Raw genomic sequence first — 17,488 nt, 5'->3', positions numbered from 1 at the left:
TTCGCCTATCTGCTGCTGACATTCACGTTTATAAATTTAGCTCAGAGCTTTCTTTCCCCCTTGAACTCCAGACTTGTGTGTACATCTGCTTACAAGACTCATTTACTTGGAAGTCCCAAACATAACAAAACCAAATGAATCTCTTGAATGTATCCCAAAACTTACTGTATTTCCAGACTTCTACCACTCAGTAAATACCAACTTCTTTCTTCTGGATAGTCAAATCCCAAATCTTGGAGTCATTCCTGACTTCTTTCTCTCATACCCAACATCCATTAATTTTACAGAGAGAGAGGCCATGTGTGAGCGGGGGGTGGGGGGGGGACAGAAGGTGAGAGTGACAGAGAGAGTGTGAGAGAGAATCCCAAGTAGGCTCCACACTCAGTGAGGAACCTGACACAGGGCTTGTCTCATGACCCTGACATCATGACCTGAGTTGAAATAAAGAGTCGGAGGCTCAACTGACTGAGCTACCCAGGCACCCCATTAGTGCTATCTTTTAAATATATTCAGAATCCAAGTGCTTCACACTTCTTCCCACTACCACCCAGTTGCAAACTGTAATCTTTTTCACCTGGATTTTGCAATAGCCTCCTAATTTGTCTCTTCCCTTTCCCCACTCTCCTTCTAAAAGCCATTCTGTGTAAGTGGTCTTAAAAGTAAATTAGATCAGAGGGCACTTGATGTAACAAGCACTGGGTGTTGTAAGCGACTGATGAATCACTAAGTTCTACCCCTGAAACTAGTAATATAGCATATGTAAACTACACTGAATTTAAATAAAGAATTTTTTAAAAAGTAAATTAGATCATGTTGTTCCTTTCCCAGAACCCTACAGTGACCTCTCATCTCACTCAGAGTGAAATCCAAAAGCCTTACCATGGCCTAAAAGGCCCTACAAGATCTGCACTCCTCCTCTCCACGGATCTGATTTCATGTCCTACTGCTCACACCTCATCCGCCCACCTTACACCAGCTAATTCTGGCCTCCTTTCTTTTCCAAACATGATCCAACCTTGCACATTCCCACTCCAGGTTTTTGCCCTTGCCATTCTTTTCAGATGCCTCCTTGAATCACTTTCTCAGAAAGGTCTTCCTAACCACCCCTATAAAATAGTACCACCCACCTGTCATCTTTACTCTGTATCCCATTTTACCTTGCTTTGTTTTTCTTCTTCGCACCTATCACCACCTGACATATCACATGTTATTTGTTTAATGTCAGTCTTTTAAAGTAAGGTCTATGATGTCACTTTTGTTAATTGTAGTATCTCCATCACCTAGAACAATGTTTAGCCCACAATAAGCACCCAATAAATATTTGTTGAACAAATGAATAAATAAGCCCTGTAGTTTTAATCAGAGACTGACAAAAGATACATGAGCAGGTAAAAAGTAAACACACCATTAACTGATTTGATACTGTGAAAATGATTGAACTAGTTACATGTGTCTGAATCTTACAAATAAAGTGGGCAAAGATTTAAATTGCAGAAGAATATATATATATATATATATATACATAGACACACACATATATAAATGGCATCAAAAATAAAATGCTCAGATATACACATTTTATATAAATTGTGTGAGATACAAATACACATATATGTGTATGTATATATATACACACACATATATGTGTATGTATATATATATGAACACATATACATGTATACATATACACATACACACAAATACAATATGTATATATATATATATATATATGTACATACACACACACACATATATATATGTGGGAGTGGGGAGAGGCAAAGAGAGAGAGAAAGGAAAGAGATGATGTCCAAGAATGAGAAATACCAAATTTAGAGGGTAAAATGGCAGATACCCAAAGGGGTAGTGTGGGCAGAGAAATTCATATTACTCTAACTTTTTGTATGCTGAAGTAAAAAAATCAGTAATGTAGATTTTAGAGAAAAATGTTTAGGGTCCCAAAAGAGAGACTCTTTGCATCTTATGGATAATTCAACTGAATAAAACTCCCGTTACACAATACTGCTATCCTTCAAAAACCTTCTGTGCTACCAAACATCAGTTCTTCACTTTTTTAAAAAAAAAGAAAAAGACTTTTTATTTTGGAAGTTTCAAAGATGGGGAAAATGTAGAGAGTTTAGTATATTACATCCTCATGTACGGGATTTATTCTTTTCCTCAAAATGGAGCAACAGGGATTAGATTTATCCTCTAGCATGAAACAACTGAAAATAGAAACAACAGTTCCAAGCCACCAGACATCGGGCAATGAAGGACAGAGATCACTGAGAAAAGGGGAACAAATGAGGTAAGCCTAAGATGGCCCCAGCTTTGCTTGGAGAGAAGTTTTAGACTTTGTAGCAGGGAGGGAACCCAATGACATTGCTGCTCGTTGGATACCTATGCTTCAGGGGCCAGAAGAACAATGAAAGAACACACACCACTCAGAAACGTTCCTCTTGTGTGGATAGACAGAAAACGTTCTCAATTAGAGGCAAGCAGCAGAGGTCAGGAGCGAGTCTTGGCCATGAGTGATGGAAGAGGAAGCTTTCTATCCCAGCAACAAACACTATAGTAGCACTCTCCCCCTTCTCTCCCCTCTGTCCATGCTTAACCTTCTGGAAAGAACAGATAAGAAACATCAAAGGACACATGAACCAAAGTCTGTTGAACAAACCTGATGATTCTCTATTCCTGTTTCATACAAAGTTATCTTTTAACAAATAAAACAACATTGAAGAAAGAGTTGTTTTTGAAAAGAATGGGTAACCATAAACTGGATATGTTCAGATCTCTTGGTTCTCTGTGTTCAGATCCATTACTCCTATGATGTGGGACAGGAAAAAAATTGGTGTTAAAGTGACTTTTGCTGCTTAAGGAAACCAAATCTAGAAGGCTGGCCCACGAGCCTCTTTGCAGGTATATTGCTTAAACTTCATACTGTTTCTCTCTTATTCTAAGTAATCCTACAGGAGTTTTATCCCTAATGTACTTCTTCTTTGTGTATTACCCTGAAATCTTCCTAATGCCATCTTGTGACATGTGGCATTACTTGACTATCATTTGACACATTCAGGATCAAGCTAGGAGTTGGGAGGGTATACATTTCAATCAGACACAGATCCTTATCTCCAAGAACATAGAGGGGAAAATAAGGCAAGTATATAAATAACTCTATAAAAGGTACAAAAATATATCCTATAAGAAAATGCTTTTAAGAAGTTTCGGGTTTGTAAGAGATCTTAATGGTCAAGCATTCTTATTTCCTCATTTTAGAGAGGAAGACACTAGAAGAGAAAAGGTTAAATGACTCATTCTGTGCAGTAGAATCTTCTATTAGTGAGGCACCATGGTGGGCTAGGAAGAACAGTGAACTTAGGGCCGGACAACCTAGGAGTGATTTTGGATTTCAGTCCTTATTAGCTTTCAGGAAGAAAAAAATGATCAGACTTTCTTGAGCCTTAATTTTCTCATTCACAGAACAAAGATAATAATGCTTGCTTATTAAGGCTGGTGTAAAGATCAAATGAGATAATGAAAAATTTCTGTGGACTATGAGGCAATATAAAAATGTAAACTCTTACTACAGTTGATGAATTGCAGAACTGGGAATAAAACTCAAATCTCCTAACTGTGAGATGCTTGTCCATCATGTGTTAATGTGAAATGCTCTCCATGACTTCTAGGACAGGACTTAGAAATTCATCTTCTTGCTTAGGGTAGAATGTAATTACCAATCACACATATGTTGTTGACTCAGATCATATGCCCATTCTTCATCTGTTTGAGTTATATACAGAAAAATAAAATAGATGCTCTTGCTACATAATTTTCTTGGCTAATTCTCACAGTAACATAGGATAAGGACTTTGTCCAACATTTCTCAATACCATGTTGTATTTTCAGCCTGTTTATTCTGGCGTCCTTCTTAGAAGCAGTGTCAGTGTTGAATAAAAGTTAAGCAATTAAAAAGAAAAATAAACATCAGGAACTTTGTAGATCAAAACTTGTGAACACATCCTTGAGGCACTTTAAGAGAAGTTAAGTGATAACATCACTATAATATTGTGTTACTTCTTTGATCTGCTAAAAAGCTAAGTGATATAATCAGTTTTTTATTTCTGAGTTTTCTTTCTAGTTGCTGCATGTGGCAACAAAGCTAAAAAATAGGTTAATTATAAAAGCTTTTGTCCTCTTCCTCACCCCATTACAGACTTCCTCTTTAGAGTGAGTAAGAAAAGAGGCAATGAAGTTTATTTATATATATACTACTGTATGATTTAAAAAAGGTCTTCAAGAGGTGGCTTGTTGTAGTGGAAAGAACATGGAGTTTGGATTCTGAAGTTACCAGTTTCAATTTTCCATCTGACTCTTTGGGACTGGAATCAAGTAACTTTTTTAACCTGAATTTCTTTATCTGTAGAAGATAAAAACCAATAAAACCTACCCCCGGACTGTCAGAGGAGTTTATGGTATCCCCCAAATAATTAAAAGGCAGTTAACAATGAAGATCACATTAGGAAGAGAAAATAAAATTAAAATCATTTAAAAAATGAGGCACATAAATATAAAGTTAGGAAATGTAAATGCAGTCAGCAACAGAATTAATTTGTAAAATAGAAGCAATGGAGCCCCAAACAATTGCTATGACTGATCCACAGACCTGAGTCTGAATTTTCCTTTCTTTTTTTTCCCAAAGAGAAAAACATGGCTAGTCACCAAACAAGAGTGTTCATCCACGAGGTGAAACGCAGATTAGTAGTTTTGTGGCTCCTCAGAAAATTAAACATTGAATTACCATCTGATCTGAAATTCCTAGGTATGTATCCAAAAAAAAAAAAAAAGAAAACAAGTATTCAAACAGATACCTGTATACCAGTGCTCACAGCAGAATTGTTCACAAAAACCAAAAGGTGGAAACAACCAAAATGTCTATCAACAGATGGATAGATAAATAAAATGTGATATATCCATGCAATGAAATATTATTCAGCCATAAAAAGAAATGAGGTACTGATCCATGGTATATCCTGGAATGAAAACATTATGCTAAGTGCAAGGGATCAGACACAAAAGGTCACATGTCCTATGATTCTGTTTATATGAAACATCCAGAATAGTTAAATCCATAGAGACAGAAAGTAGATTAGTGGTTGCCAGGCCTGGAGAGAGGGAGAAACAGGAAATGCCTGCTTGATGGGTATAAGATTTTCTTTGGGAGTGATGGAAAAGTTTTAGACATTTGTAACACATTGTAAATGTACTAAGCACCACTAATTATGTACTTTTAGTTTATTTTTTAAAAGTTTTTTTAAAAAGATTTTTTATTTACTTATTTGAGAGAGAGAGAGAAAGAGTGAGAGAGAGCGAGCAGGGGTGAGGAGCAGAGGGAGGGGAGAAGCAGACTCCACACTGAGCAGGGAGCCTGATGAGGGGCTTGATCCTAGACCTGAGCCAAAGGCAGATGCTTAACCAACTGAGCCACCAAAGCGCCCCTATTTATTTTTTTAAAGATTTTATTTATTTATTTATTTATTGAGATTTTATTTGTTTATTTGACAGAGATCACAAGTGGGCAGAGAGGCAGGCAGAGAGAGAGAAGAGGAAGCAGGCTCCCTGCAGAGCAGAGAGCCCAATGTGGGGCTCAATCCCAGGACCCTGGGATCATGACCTGAGCCAAAGGCAGAGGCTTTAACCCACTGAACCACTCAGGTGACCCATAGATTTTATTTTTAAGTAACCTCTGCACCCAACATGGGACTAGAATTTACAACTCTGAGATTAAGAGCTGTATGCTCTACAGACTGAGCCAGTCAGGTATCCCTAATTATATACCTTTAAATGGTTAATTTTATGTGAATTTTACCTCAATAAAAAATAAAACAAAATCAAAGCAAAAATAAATGAGTTGCCAGAGCAAGAATAAATGAAAAAAGTGTAACTATTTCTAATAATAAGGCCACAAAGGACATTCTTTAAGGAAACAAACCCTCAGCAATATCTTTATTTGAATATAGGGTCAGGTTTCACTTTCTTTAGAGGGTCTTCAAGATCAGTTGATGTCATGATTATGAAAGGGAACATGGTAAGGGCATTTTTACTGGAAGCAGGGGGAGTATAAGTGTTAGTAATCCAGCTCTCGCTACAATTGTCTCTGATGAGTGGCAGAGATAAAATTAAGATGGCATAAGTCAGAGATAAAATAAAAAACATCTAGAAGAAGAAATGGACCTGCTATCCTTCTGCAATCCATCATAAATATTTCCCTTAGTTAGATTTTTAGAAGTTATGGATCAAGAGTTAGTTTGAGGTTGCATTCCCTGTAAAGTATGTGCATGCAGTTTGCCAATTTATAGTTTTGTGCTTCCAAAGTTAATCAACCTGGAAGCAGGAGGAAGATCCCCTTGTAGAGGAGGAGAATTGGAAGTGAGTAGTGACAACGCTGAGGTAGTAAAAGTTGTCTTGAGAAAGTATGAATCTACTCAGATACCCAAACAAAGGGTAATCATTACCTCAAATAGCTTCATGCAAAAAAATCGTGTCCTCGGTATCTCCAGGGAGAACAGGTTTCTGGTAGACTACATGAAACCATGTATATGTGGAGTTGATACGAGACGTAGTTTTCATTGCTATGACTATCTGGCTTGTAATAGCTAACGTGTAAACAACTTCACACAGAGTATTAATTCATCATTCTCAACCAATACTTGTTGAATGTTAATTGTGGACCAATGAGGGCAGACAATACTAGCAACATTTTAGAAAAGAGTAAACTGAGGTTCTGAGAGCCTAAGATTTGCCCTAAGTCATAAAACTTAGACTTACAAAGTTTGGTTCCTAGTTCTTCCAAGCCTCGTTGCTGCCTCCAGGGGTTGAAATGACCAAAAACTATAGTTACCAAAGCCCTTCATCTTCACTAACTATTAAATGTGATTATTAGATGTCTTGGGCAAAGTTTTGCCATTTCTGTTTGTCTGTGCGGTGGCATTTTCTTTAATTAGTTACATGGTGTTCTCAGGAGCCACACTACCAAACGTGCACAATGCTTGGCTAACATTTACTCAGTACACATGGTATGCTTAGGTGTGGTGTTAAGCATTATGCAGACATATTCTCATTGAATCCTTAAAACAGCCTTCTGAAGAATGTCTATCATCCCTCTTTTGTTTATACAGCTATTAAGGCTCAGAAAACGTAAATAACTTGCCCAAAGTCACAGGTAGAAATACAAATATTCTGAAAATCCTAATAGGAGGATATTTAAAGGTTTATGAAAATCAGAGGCCAAACCAACAGGCTCCTATGATTCCTATCTGAAGAGCCAGTAGAGTATGGAACAAATATTGAACTAGGTATCAAAGCAAGAGACAGGGCTGGGTCCATATTCAGCTTTGTTTACCTCCAAAGCTCACCGATTAACTGCTCTGCTATACTGAGACCCAGGTCTGGAACATTTGTAATCCTTTGACTTCTCACCCAGACAATTATGGCAATAAATTCTGGGTCATTATTATCATAGTGAATAAAATTTACTGTGGCTAACACTCTTAAAAGTGCTTAATAATCATTTATGTTTCTAAATTTTAAAGTCTCCTTATGAAGGACAAGGAAGTGTCCCTCCATATAAATGTGTTTTTTTGAGGAGATAGTCAGATTTTGCTAAGAGAGGTAAAAAATTCAGGTTACTGAGGGTTACTCTGCTGTTGGAATCAAAATGTTGAAAAGTTTGTATCTGTGCTTTTTTTTTTTTAAGATTTTATTTATTTACTTGACAGATAGAGATCACAAGTAGGCAGAGAGGCAGAGAGAGAGGAGGAAGCAGGCTCCCTGCTGAGCAGAGAGCCCGATGTGGAGCTCGATCCCAGGACCATGGGATCATGACCTGAGCCGAAAGCAGAGGCTTTAACCCACTGAGCCACCCAGGTGCCCCTGTATCTGTGCTTTTGACTAACATATCTTTCCGTTCAGATGTGTACAATGCAATAAGGTAAAATAACTCATTCGATGAAAAATTACTGTAGTGTGCTAGGTGCTACCAGGTTAAGTGCTAGGGATTAAGTACTCTAGAAATGTCAGCTTTGCCAGCTTTTGAGGAAAAGAGAAGTGATCATTATCAAATTGGGCAAACTTCACCTCGCTGGTATTCATTACCTACTGGTTAAATGAGGTGGTGTACCCAGATCTTAATGTTTCTGGTTTTTGATTTTCTGTTCAGATTTCTTCTCCTCATTTGGCACTATTCCCATGTCAGAACAACCATCTCACACTATCCTAGCTTTGCAATTCATTAACTAGTTCAACAAATGTTTATCGAACTTCCAGTATGAAGTACCACAGGAATAAAGTTGCTAATATTAGAAGCAAGGTTTCTCTGCTCATGGAGCTTACAGTTTAAATAAGTAAGAAATAATTAAATAATAAAAATAAAAAATTATTAACAATTAATAACTACAGGTTGGAAAGGTACTAAGAGGGAAATGAGATGGAGTATTGTCTTTTTTTCAGTCACACAGTGACGCAAATGATAAATGCATTCAGTTACAAAAATGACCATCTATCAAGGTTATGAGATTTTAAAAGGGGAAAAAATGATACAACCAACTAAAGAACGAATAACCATTACTCTGGAAGAAAATTGTACTGGGACTGGTTTACTCTCTCCTTTCTTTCTAATAGAGGAGAGGCTCCTCAAAAAGAGCAACGAGAGAAACTCACTTTTTAATTTTTTTTTCTTTTGTAAGTCAAGCGGAAAAGACGAAGTGAAAAGAAATCAGAACTCAAGGAAATTGCTAACCTAGTCTGGCCAGGAGGATTTCTTTTAATCTTTCTAGGTTCGGGAACTGGATGGCAAGAAATCTAATGCCTTGAACTTCAAGGCAGATTTCCTTTCAATTATTACTGTCTGGTGGCAGGAACCAGAGAAGAGGTCAAGGTGTGGTTTAGGAAGAGGCAGCTCGAGGGAAAGGCACTTGGAAGGGCAGGACAGAGAAAGCGGGAGAAGGCAACCGAAAGGAGGTAGAGAGTGCGCTGACGCTCCTAAGGTGAGAGAGTAAAAAAACTCTCAGCCTGGGGAGCCGCGCGCCGCTCAGGTGGCCTTTTCCCGCTCAGGTGAGCTCCTCCCGCGCCTCCCATTGGCCGAGGCGCCCGTGGCGCTGGGAGGGCGACGCAGCCCGGTCTAGTTCAGGGTCTAGGGCGGCGCGTCACTTCCGGTAGCGCGGAGCTTGTAAAACACCCTGGAGAGAAAATGGCGGCGGCAGCGGCTTCGGCTCCTCAGCAGCTCTCGGATGAGGAGCTTTTCTCTCAGCTCCGCCGTTACGGCCTGTCTCCTGGCCCAGTGACGGAGAGCACCCGGCCGGTCTACCTCAAGAAGCTGAAGAAGCTTCGAGAGGAAGAGCAGCAGCAGCACCGGTCTGGGGGCCGCGGCAACAAGACGCGGAACAGTAATAACAATAACACCGCAGCCGCCGCGGTTGCGGCGGCGGGACCGGCGGCGGCCGCCCCAGGGCTGGGGGTCCGGCCAGTCTCGGGCGATCTCTCCTACTTGCGGACTCCTGGGGGCCTGGGCCGAATCTCGGCCTCGGGTCCGGAGAGCTCCCTGGGAGGGCCCGGGGGCACCTCGGCCGCCCCCACGGCTGGCAGCAAAGTGCTGCTGGGCTTCAGCTCGGACGAGTCGGACGTGGAGGCCAGTCCCCGGGACCAGGCCGGCGGCGGCGGTGGGAGGAAAGATCGGGCTTCGCTCCAGTACCGCGGGCTCAAACCGCTGTCGGCGCCCCTGGCCGCCAGCGAGGTGACTAACAGCAACTCGGCCGAACGCAGGAAGCCCCACTCGTGGTGGGGGGCCAGGCGGCCGGCGGCTGCGGAGCTGCAGACCCCGTCGGCGAGAGATGGAGCCGTGGAGGACGAGGAGGAGGAGGGGGAAGACGGAGAGGACAGGGACCCAGAGGCCGAGGAGCCGCTGTGGGCGAGCCGGACCGTGAACGGCAGCCGGCTTCTCTCCTACAGCTGCCGGGAGAACTATTCGGACTCGGAGGAAGAGGAGGACGACGACGTGGCCTCCAGCAGACAGGTATTAAAGGACGACTCCCTTTCCCGGCATCGGCCCAGGCGGAGCCACAGTAAGCCTCTCTCTTCGCTGACTGCTAAATCTGCCGGCGGCCGGCTGGAGACCTCAGTTCAGGGAGGGGGAGGAATCCAGATGAATGACAGGGCGGCGGCTGCGGGGAGTCTAGACAGGAGCCGAAACCTCGAAGAGTCGGCGGCGGCGGCGGCGGCGGCGGCGGCGGAGCAGGGAGGAGGGTGTGATCCCCTGGACTCCAGCCCCATTCCTAGGTACCGTGTCAACGCTAAGAAACTGGCCCCTCTCCTGCCCCCGCCACTGACTGACATGGACTCAACCTTGGATTCGTCCACAGGCTCCCTTCTTAAAACCAATAATCATATCGGCAGTGGGGCCTTCGGTGCGGACTCCCCCAGGATTTTTTCCAACAGTCTCCCTCCCGGTGCGTCGGTGGCTGCCTCTAGTTCACTCAGGATCAATCACTCCAATCATACGGGCGCCAATCACACCTATCTGAAAAACACATACAACAAACCGAAGCTTTCCGAACCCGAGGAGGAACTTCTCCAGCAATTTAAACGGGAGGAGGTGTCCCCTGCAGGGGGTTTCAGTGCCCACTACTTGTCGATGTTTCTCTTAACTGCTGCCTGCTTATTTTTCCTAATATTGGGACTGACTTACCTAGGAATGAGAGGGACAGGAGTATCCGAGGATGGAGGGCTCAGCAGTAAGTATTGAACCCTGTGGGGTAAGGAAACAAAGGGGGTATTGCTAGGGGTTTGTTGTAACCACACTGGGCATTTTACACCAGGTGACTGTCTGCAAGAACATGTTTTAATAGCGACATGGCAGCAGATCGGGTGCACTTGTGTCGTCTTTAAGAAAGAACATTAGTACCATTATTAGAGCGATAATCCCATGCCTGGTTTTAAAATTTTTCTGTATGATCCATTGAGGAATTCAAAACATCATATAAAAGAGCAAAATATTACAAGTCTATTAGTAAAATGCATTTATGTGTGTGACTTAAATTTTCCTTTTAGCCTTAAATAACTGTGTGCAGATGGCGGTTACTTAACAGTATTGGAGTATTTTGATTGTTATGGGACATCATAGATGTTTTTTCTAATTGAGTTGTGATTCTAAAAGGCAATGTAAGAGCTCTTGAAATTGCAGTTAAATATTTTGGAATATTAAGTTGTGTAGTTCTGTATTTTCTATAGTTTCTATATTTTCTTTAAACAAATATAGAACGTAGGAAGACACAGCTCAAAATTGATTGCCCAGGGGGCGCCTGGGTGGCTCACATGGTTCAGTGTCTGCCTTTAGCTCGGGTCCTTGATGGGTCCTGATCTCAGGGTTCTGGGCTCAAACCCTGGACTCGTTGGGTTCCTAGCTCAGCAGGGGTTATGCCTCTCCCTTCTTCTCTGTCTCCCTCTCCTTGTGCTCGGTCTTTCTCTTTCTCAAGTGAATAAATAAAATATTAAAAAAAAAAAAATACTGCCCAGGCCAAAGCATCTTGCCTCATACCCCTGAAAAAGTAGTGGTAGGTCAGCGCAGGGCAGAGCAGGGGTTTACCATTTACCTGATACCAGTTTTTAGGCCCTGGGATTTACTTGCTCTAAAACACTGTGGGCAGGTGAGGTGTGTTCATTCATTCATTAAGCTGGCATCATCATCTGTGCTGTAGGATAGAAGTAGGGTACAGCAGTGATGATAAATCAAGAGTATTTCTGTTCTACAACACAAGGGTAGGTACAGATCATTTTGTGTTCTGTGAAGGAAATAAGGATGGAATAGTTGGTATATGCTGCTTGAGAGATAGTGAGAGTAGCTACTCTTTGAGGTAAGATCTGAAGCAGGAGGAGACAGCATTGTAGGGAGACAGGAGAGCACTCTGGGCAGAAATTGCAAGAAAGGTCTTGAGTCGAGCAGGAGCGTTCCTATAGGTTAGAGTGGTTAGAGTATCTTGAGCAAGGGGGAGTGAGCAAGAATTTGAGCCTGCCTTTCCTTATCAGTGAAATGATGCTGATATCGATTAGAATGATGCCTACACAGATTGAAAGAGAGAAAGTAGATGTAGTGTGTGATGGATTGCTGAAGATATAATTTCTTAGTGTTAGGGCCCTCTCTCCACTCCCCCTGAAACGTCCTACCCTTTCACCCAGCATGAAGTCATTTTATTATGATTTGTGTTTATAAAATCAGCCTTACTTTTGTTTGTTTTGTTCCAAAATAGTGAATGTGCAGTTAGCAGATTTACATAAAGAGTAGGAATTAGAATGGGTATAGCCATTTCTAAGATCATCAAAGAATAGTTTATTACTCTGTTGCTTAATTAGAGGAGTAAGAAAAGCCCTGAAACCCAGCACTCACTTTAACTTGCTCCCTGGGAGCAAGAGTGATACATTGTGTTCTGTCTCAGATAATTTGGGAGAACAAGAAATAAGGTCACACTAGAAGTTAAACTAGTAAACTTCACATAAATTAATGACATTATTATTACTGATGGGTACAATTCTCGATTAAGGTGACTGTCACATCTTTCAATTCACTGTTAAGAGGAGTGAGTTTTGTTTTCTTAAGTACGAAAATTTTGGTTGGAATAGAAAGGGATAGGACTGCTAGGGTTTTACTAGCCCCTTTACCAATGTGGAAGGAAAGAAATTGTGTTTTTTGTATTTTTTAATACATGGTAAAAGTAAAGTAGTTTGGGTGATGGAAACAACAGTGGCTAAGAGGTAGAGGATCTGGGTCCTAGGACTTGTCCAAATGACTTAGTTCCTTAACCTCTGAAACCTCATTCTTCTATGTTAAATAGGAGTAATAACTTCTGCTGTCTATGGGGCTGTTGTAAGGATCACTTGAGGTAGCTTATTAAATAACCATAAAGTGGTATTATTTAAAGTTTAGATAAAATTCGTTGTATTCCTGGTAAACTATGGTATCTATGTTAAGAGAAATATTTAAGTCATTTCTGTAAATATTTAGTAGTGGATTTCTTATTCAGCATTTAATTTTTATTAAATTCCATTAAAAATACAATGTAGACATTGATACAGAAATTTGAATCCAAGTGTAATGAATCCTTAACTGTATTGTATATTTGATTTACTGAATACTCTGGTGGAAAGACGTGCCTGCTAATTCAGTTAGTCTGCACACCTAACGGTGAATAACTTTCACTCCCTATATTTATGTATTCTGAATCCTTTGTCATAGTATAATGGTTAACCAGAGCTTAACCATAGGGTTCATTGGTCAAATACTGTGCTTAAAGAAATAGTTTTGCTTTGAGTAATAATTTTACCAGAAGATTGTAGGTTATTTATGAGAGTAAGCTTTAGTAAGCTTTTATTAGTTGTCATTTAAGTTATGTGTAATGTATAATAGATTTGCCTTTTAAATAGTTCTTAATCATTTGGTCTTTGAAAATTTTTTATCAATATCCTAGTTTTATTAATTAAATTGCTTTTATTAGTTAAATTTCTATGAGTCTCTACTTCCTAATCTGTATAACTAGGGGGTTGGAGTAGATGATCCCTAAGTTCTCTCTAGCTCCAAGGTTTAAGAGTCTGACTTTGTACTGTCCTACCAAAACAACTAAAGGATCAGCCTGCAGTGAGATTAGGTCATGACAACCCAACAAGAGAAAATGGAGATGCAGAATAGATTGGCTGTCTTGGGTTTATGTGGTCATTAAATAAAAATTGTTTTCCAATTAGGAAAGGTATGCTTTTTGTAGAAATTTTGGGTAGAGATCTATGAAGCAAAAAATGAATAAGTATTGTCTACCTCTACCTTCTAGTCTCCCATTCACCCCTGGTATAAATAAGTTCAGATAATACCTCTGAAAACTTTCTTAATGCTTTTCATGTAAATACATACAATAGAGTACCTACTCTGTGCCAAGCACCATTTTAAATTTCGGGGGGTGGGGAGAGGGAAGGGGAGATTGACAAGTAAACAAATAAGGATTTGAGAGAGCGATAGTTGCTAACACAATTAATGATAGTAACTTTGCCTGGGATAGAAGAAAATATGAACAAGATACTTCTCCAATGAAGACATACAAATGGCTATCAGACACATGAAAAAATGTTTATCATCACTAGCCATCAGGGAGATTCAAATTAAAACCCACATTGAGATACCACCTTACACCAGTTAGAATGGCCAAAATTAGCAAGACAGGAAACAACATGTGTTGGAGGGGATGTGGAGAAAGGGGAACCCTCTTCCACTGTTAGTGGGAATGCAAGTTGGTGCAGCCACTTTGGAAAACAGTGTGGAGATTCCTCAAGAAATTAAAAATAGAACTTCCCTATGACCCTGCAATTGCACTCCTGGGTATTTACCCCAAAGATACAGATGTAGTGAAAAGAAGGGCCATCTGTACCCCAATGTTTATAGCAGCAATGGGCACGGTCGCCAAACTATGGAAAGAACCAAGATGCCCTTCAGCAGACAAATGGATAAGGAAGATGTGGTCCATATACACTATGGAGTATTACGCCTCCATCAGAAAGGATGAATACCCAACTTTTGTAGCAACATGGACGGGACTGGAAGAGATTATGCTGAGTGAAATAAGTCAAGCAGGGAGAGTCAATTATCATATGGTTTCACTTATTTGTGGAGTATAACAAATAGCATGGAGGACAAGGGGAGATGGAGAGAAGGGAGTTGAGGGAAATTGGAAGGAAAGGTGAACCATGAGAGACTTTGGACTCTGAAAAACAACCTGAGGGTTTTGAAGGGGCGGGGGAGGTGGGAGGTTGGGGGAGCTAGGTGGTGGGTATTAGAGAGGGCATGAATTGCATGGAGCACTGGGTGTGGTACAAAAACAATGAATACTGTTACACTGAAAAGAAATTAAAAAAAAAAAAAGAATATGGAATATTGCAGATGAGCAGGCCTCTCCAAGGAGGTGAAGTTTGGACTGAAACCTGAATGTCTTGAAGGAACTAGCCATTGACAGGGAGAAAAGCACTCCAGGCAGAAGTAACAGCCAGTGCAAAACTCTCTAGGCAAGAACCGGCTTGGCAAGTTGGAGCATCAGAACAGAGTGGCCAATGTGGCTGGGATATAGTGAATGAGGGAGAACGGTATATGAAGTTAGAAGTAGGCAGGGGGCCAGTTCGTAAAGGACCTATAGGCCTTGAGAGCCACAGAAAGGAGTCAGAATTTTATTTCAAAGTGATGTTATAGTATATCTATCCTGCGACTAATTTTTTCACTTTACCTTGTATGTTGAGTAATTTTCTATACACCAAGTTTAAGTACAAGGCATAAGTTAAAAATCTTACTCTCCCCGGTCCCTAGAAAGAATGAGAACATTCTATAAAAATGTTAAAATCTCTGCCACCCTGAAAATGTTCTTCAACCCTATGTTCTCCTCCAGCTGTTACTGTACTCTCAGCCAAGACTGGTATCTCTTTCTGCCTCTGCCATTCACTCAACCCATTTAGTTTAGCTTTACCACCCATTCCTCTGTAACCTCTTCTTCAAGACACAAGTTACTCAATTGCCAAATGTAAGAGAGGCATTGAAGTTCTTAGCTGCGCCTCTTTGATCCATTCAATTCAGTGATTAACTCTCTTCTTCCTGGAACTCTCCAGACTTCTGTATCACTGCTCTCTCCCAGTTTTGTTTTACTCATGTCTGTCTGTGTTTTAAATATTGGTGGTCTCTAGGACTCTTCTTGTCTTTGGTTCTATCCTTTTGTATAGTTTCTGGCTAATACCTCCTGATTTTATATTTTTGCCTTAAATGTTCTCTTCTGAGTTCTAGACTTAGCTATTTGTTTATTGGACAGTTTCTTCTGGGTGTTCCAGAAGTACCCATCCTCTGTACTCATTGGCTTTCCTTTCGCCTTGTTTCCCCAGCTCTGTTCCCTGTTTTAGTTAATAGCACTTCCATCTACCCAGGACTCAAGCTAGGAACTTTGAATTTACCTAGAGCCCTTCCATCCCTTCATGCTCCTACCAAATTTAAAACCTCAATCCAGTTGGTTACTAAGTCCTGTAGTTCTATCTCCTTAGGTCTTTTGAATCTTTTTCTCTCCATCAGTATTGCTCCGAGTTAGTCTTTTGCCTGATCTGCCTTAGCAATCTTCTATCAGGTGTCCCTCCTGGGCTGTAGCTCTTCAATCCATTTTCAGTGCCAGAGCAATATTTCTAAAACATAAATGCAGTAATACACTCTCTTTCTCTTACTCATTGGATAAAATCTAAATTCTTTGGCTAAACTGTTTATGTTCTGACTATGCCTGCTTTTTCTAGCTTCATTTCCTAACAGTTCGTCTTACCACTTACTCTCTGGATAAATTGGAGTTTTCTGGTTACTGCTTGGTGTTCACTGAATATATCATAAAATTTCATGCCTTTATGCCTTTGCACATTATTCCCTTCTTTGGGAAGGTTGCCTGTCTGAACTGCTGTTCATTCTTAAAAGTGTATCCACCTCTGGATATTTTCTCTGACTCCACATACTCTTTACCAGGAGTTTGGGTATATTCAAACTCTGCTCAGGATCTTATACATCCTTCACAGCATTTATTATAAAGTATTATAATGGGGTCCGTCCATGGTGCCAGTTCGATTACAGTTCCTTGAAGAAATAGTTCCAGAGGAATTGAATACACTGGTAAGTGGCCCAGGCTTTACATTCATCTCTGAGTTTGAATCTCATTTCTCTCTTACACCCGGTCCATGACTTTACTAGAAGATACTCAGTTCCCTGATATTAAAAAAACGAGGACGGTAGTACCTGCCTCAGGGTGGCTTTCAGTATTATGTGAGGTCATGTATGTAAAGTTTTTTGTGTTAGCCTGGCGTAGGGGAGTTGCTCAGTAGACCCAAGTCACATTAGTATCCCTGGTACAAGTTCATTCCTTCATAAATATTTGTTGAAAATGATCGCATATCAGATACTCACTTTACATGCACTGATTAACTCATCATCAACTCACTAATTGATTACCTGCTCAGTACCTAACAATACTTAGTACTGGGAAGGATGCAAAAGAAATCTCATTCTTGCAGGAGCCTCCACTCCACTAATAATAGTCACAAAAATGGTTAAGAAGTATATCAGGTAATAGGTGATAAGTGCCACCCTTTTGTAAAAAAGGGTGAGTTCAGTGTGTACTGGATCAGCCTCAAGTGATCAGAAGCTCTGTTTCCAAATTGGGACTTAATTCCGTAGGTTGAACAGTGGGAATCCATGGAGGTTTTTAAGCAGAGGACTAGCATAATCAAGTTGATTTTTTTTTTAAAAGACTTTATTTATTTGAGAGAGAGGAACAGAGTGAGAGAGAGCATGAGCTGGGGGAGAGGCAGACTTCCCACTGAGCAGGGAGCCTGATGTGGGGCTTGATCCCAGAACTCTGGGATCATGACCTGAGCTGAAGGCAGATGCTTAACCAAATGA

At 40.7% G+C, this 17,488-nt stretch overlaps 1 protein-coding gene across 1 annotated transcript in view; it reads left to right on the top strand.

Moving 5' to 3' along the window:
* Positions 1 to 9,195: 9,195 nt before the first annotated feature.
* The window catches only part of LEMD3 (LEM domain containing 3), a 61,639-nt gene continuing 53,346 nt past the window's right edge, over positions 9,196 to 17,488 (top strand). Inside the window, exon 1 of the mRNA XM_032347144.1 lies at positions 9,196 to 10,781. Within this exon, the coding sequence (XP_032203035.1) occupies positions 9,242 to 10,781 (1,540 nt within the window). The 5' untranslated portion in view covers positions 9,196 to 9,241. The remainder of the gene's footprint in view (positions 10,782 to 17,488) is intronic.

This window comes from Mustela erminea, chromosome 6 (assembly GCF_009829155.1).
Source record: "Mustela erminea isolate mMusErm1 chromosome 6, mMusErm1.Pri, whole genome shotgun sequence".
NCBI lineage: Eukaryota > Metazoa > Chordata > Mammalia > Carnivora > Mustelidae > Mustela > Mustela erminea.
This window is presented reverse-complemented; position numbering and strand designations above follow the sequence as displayed.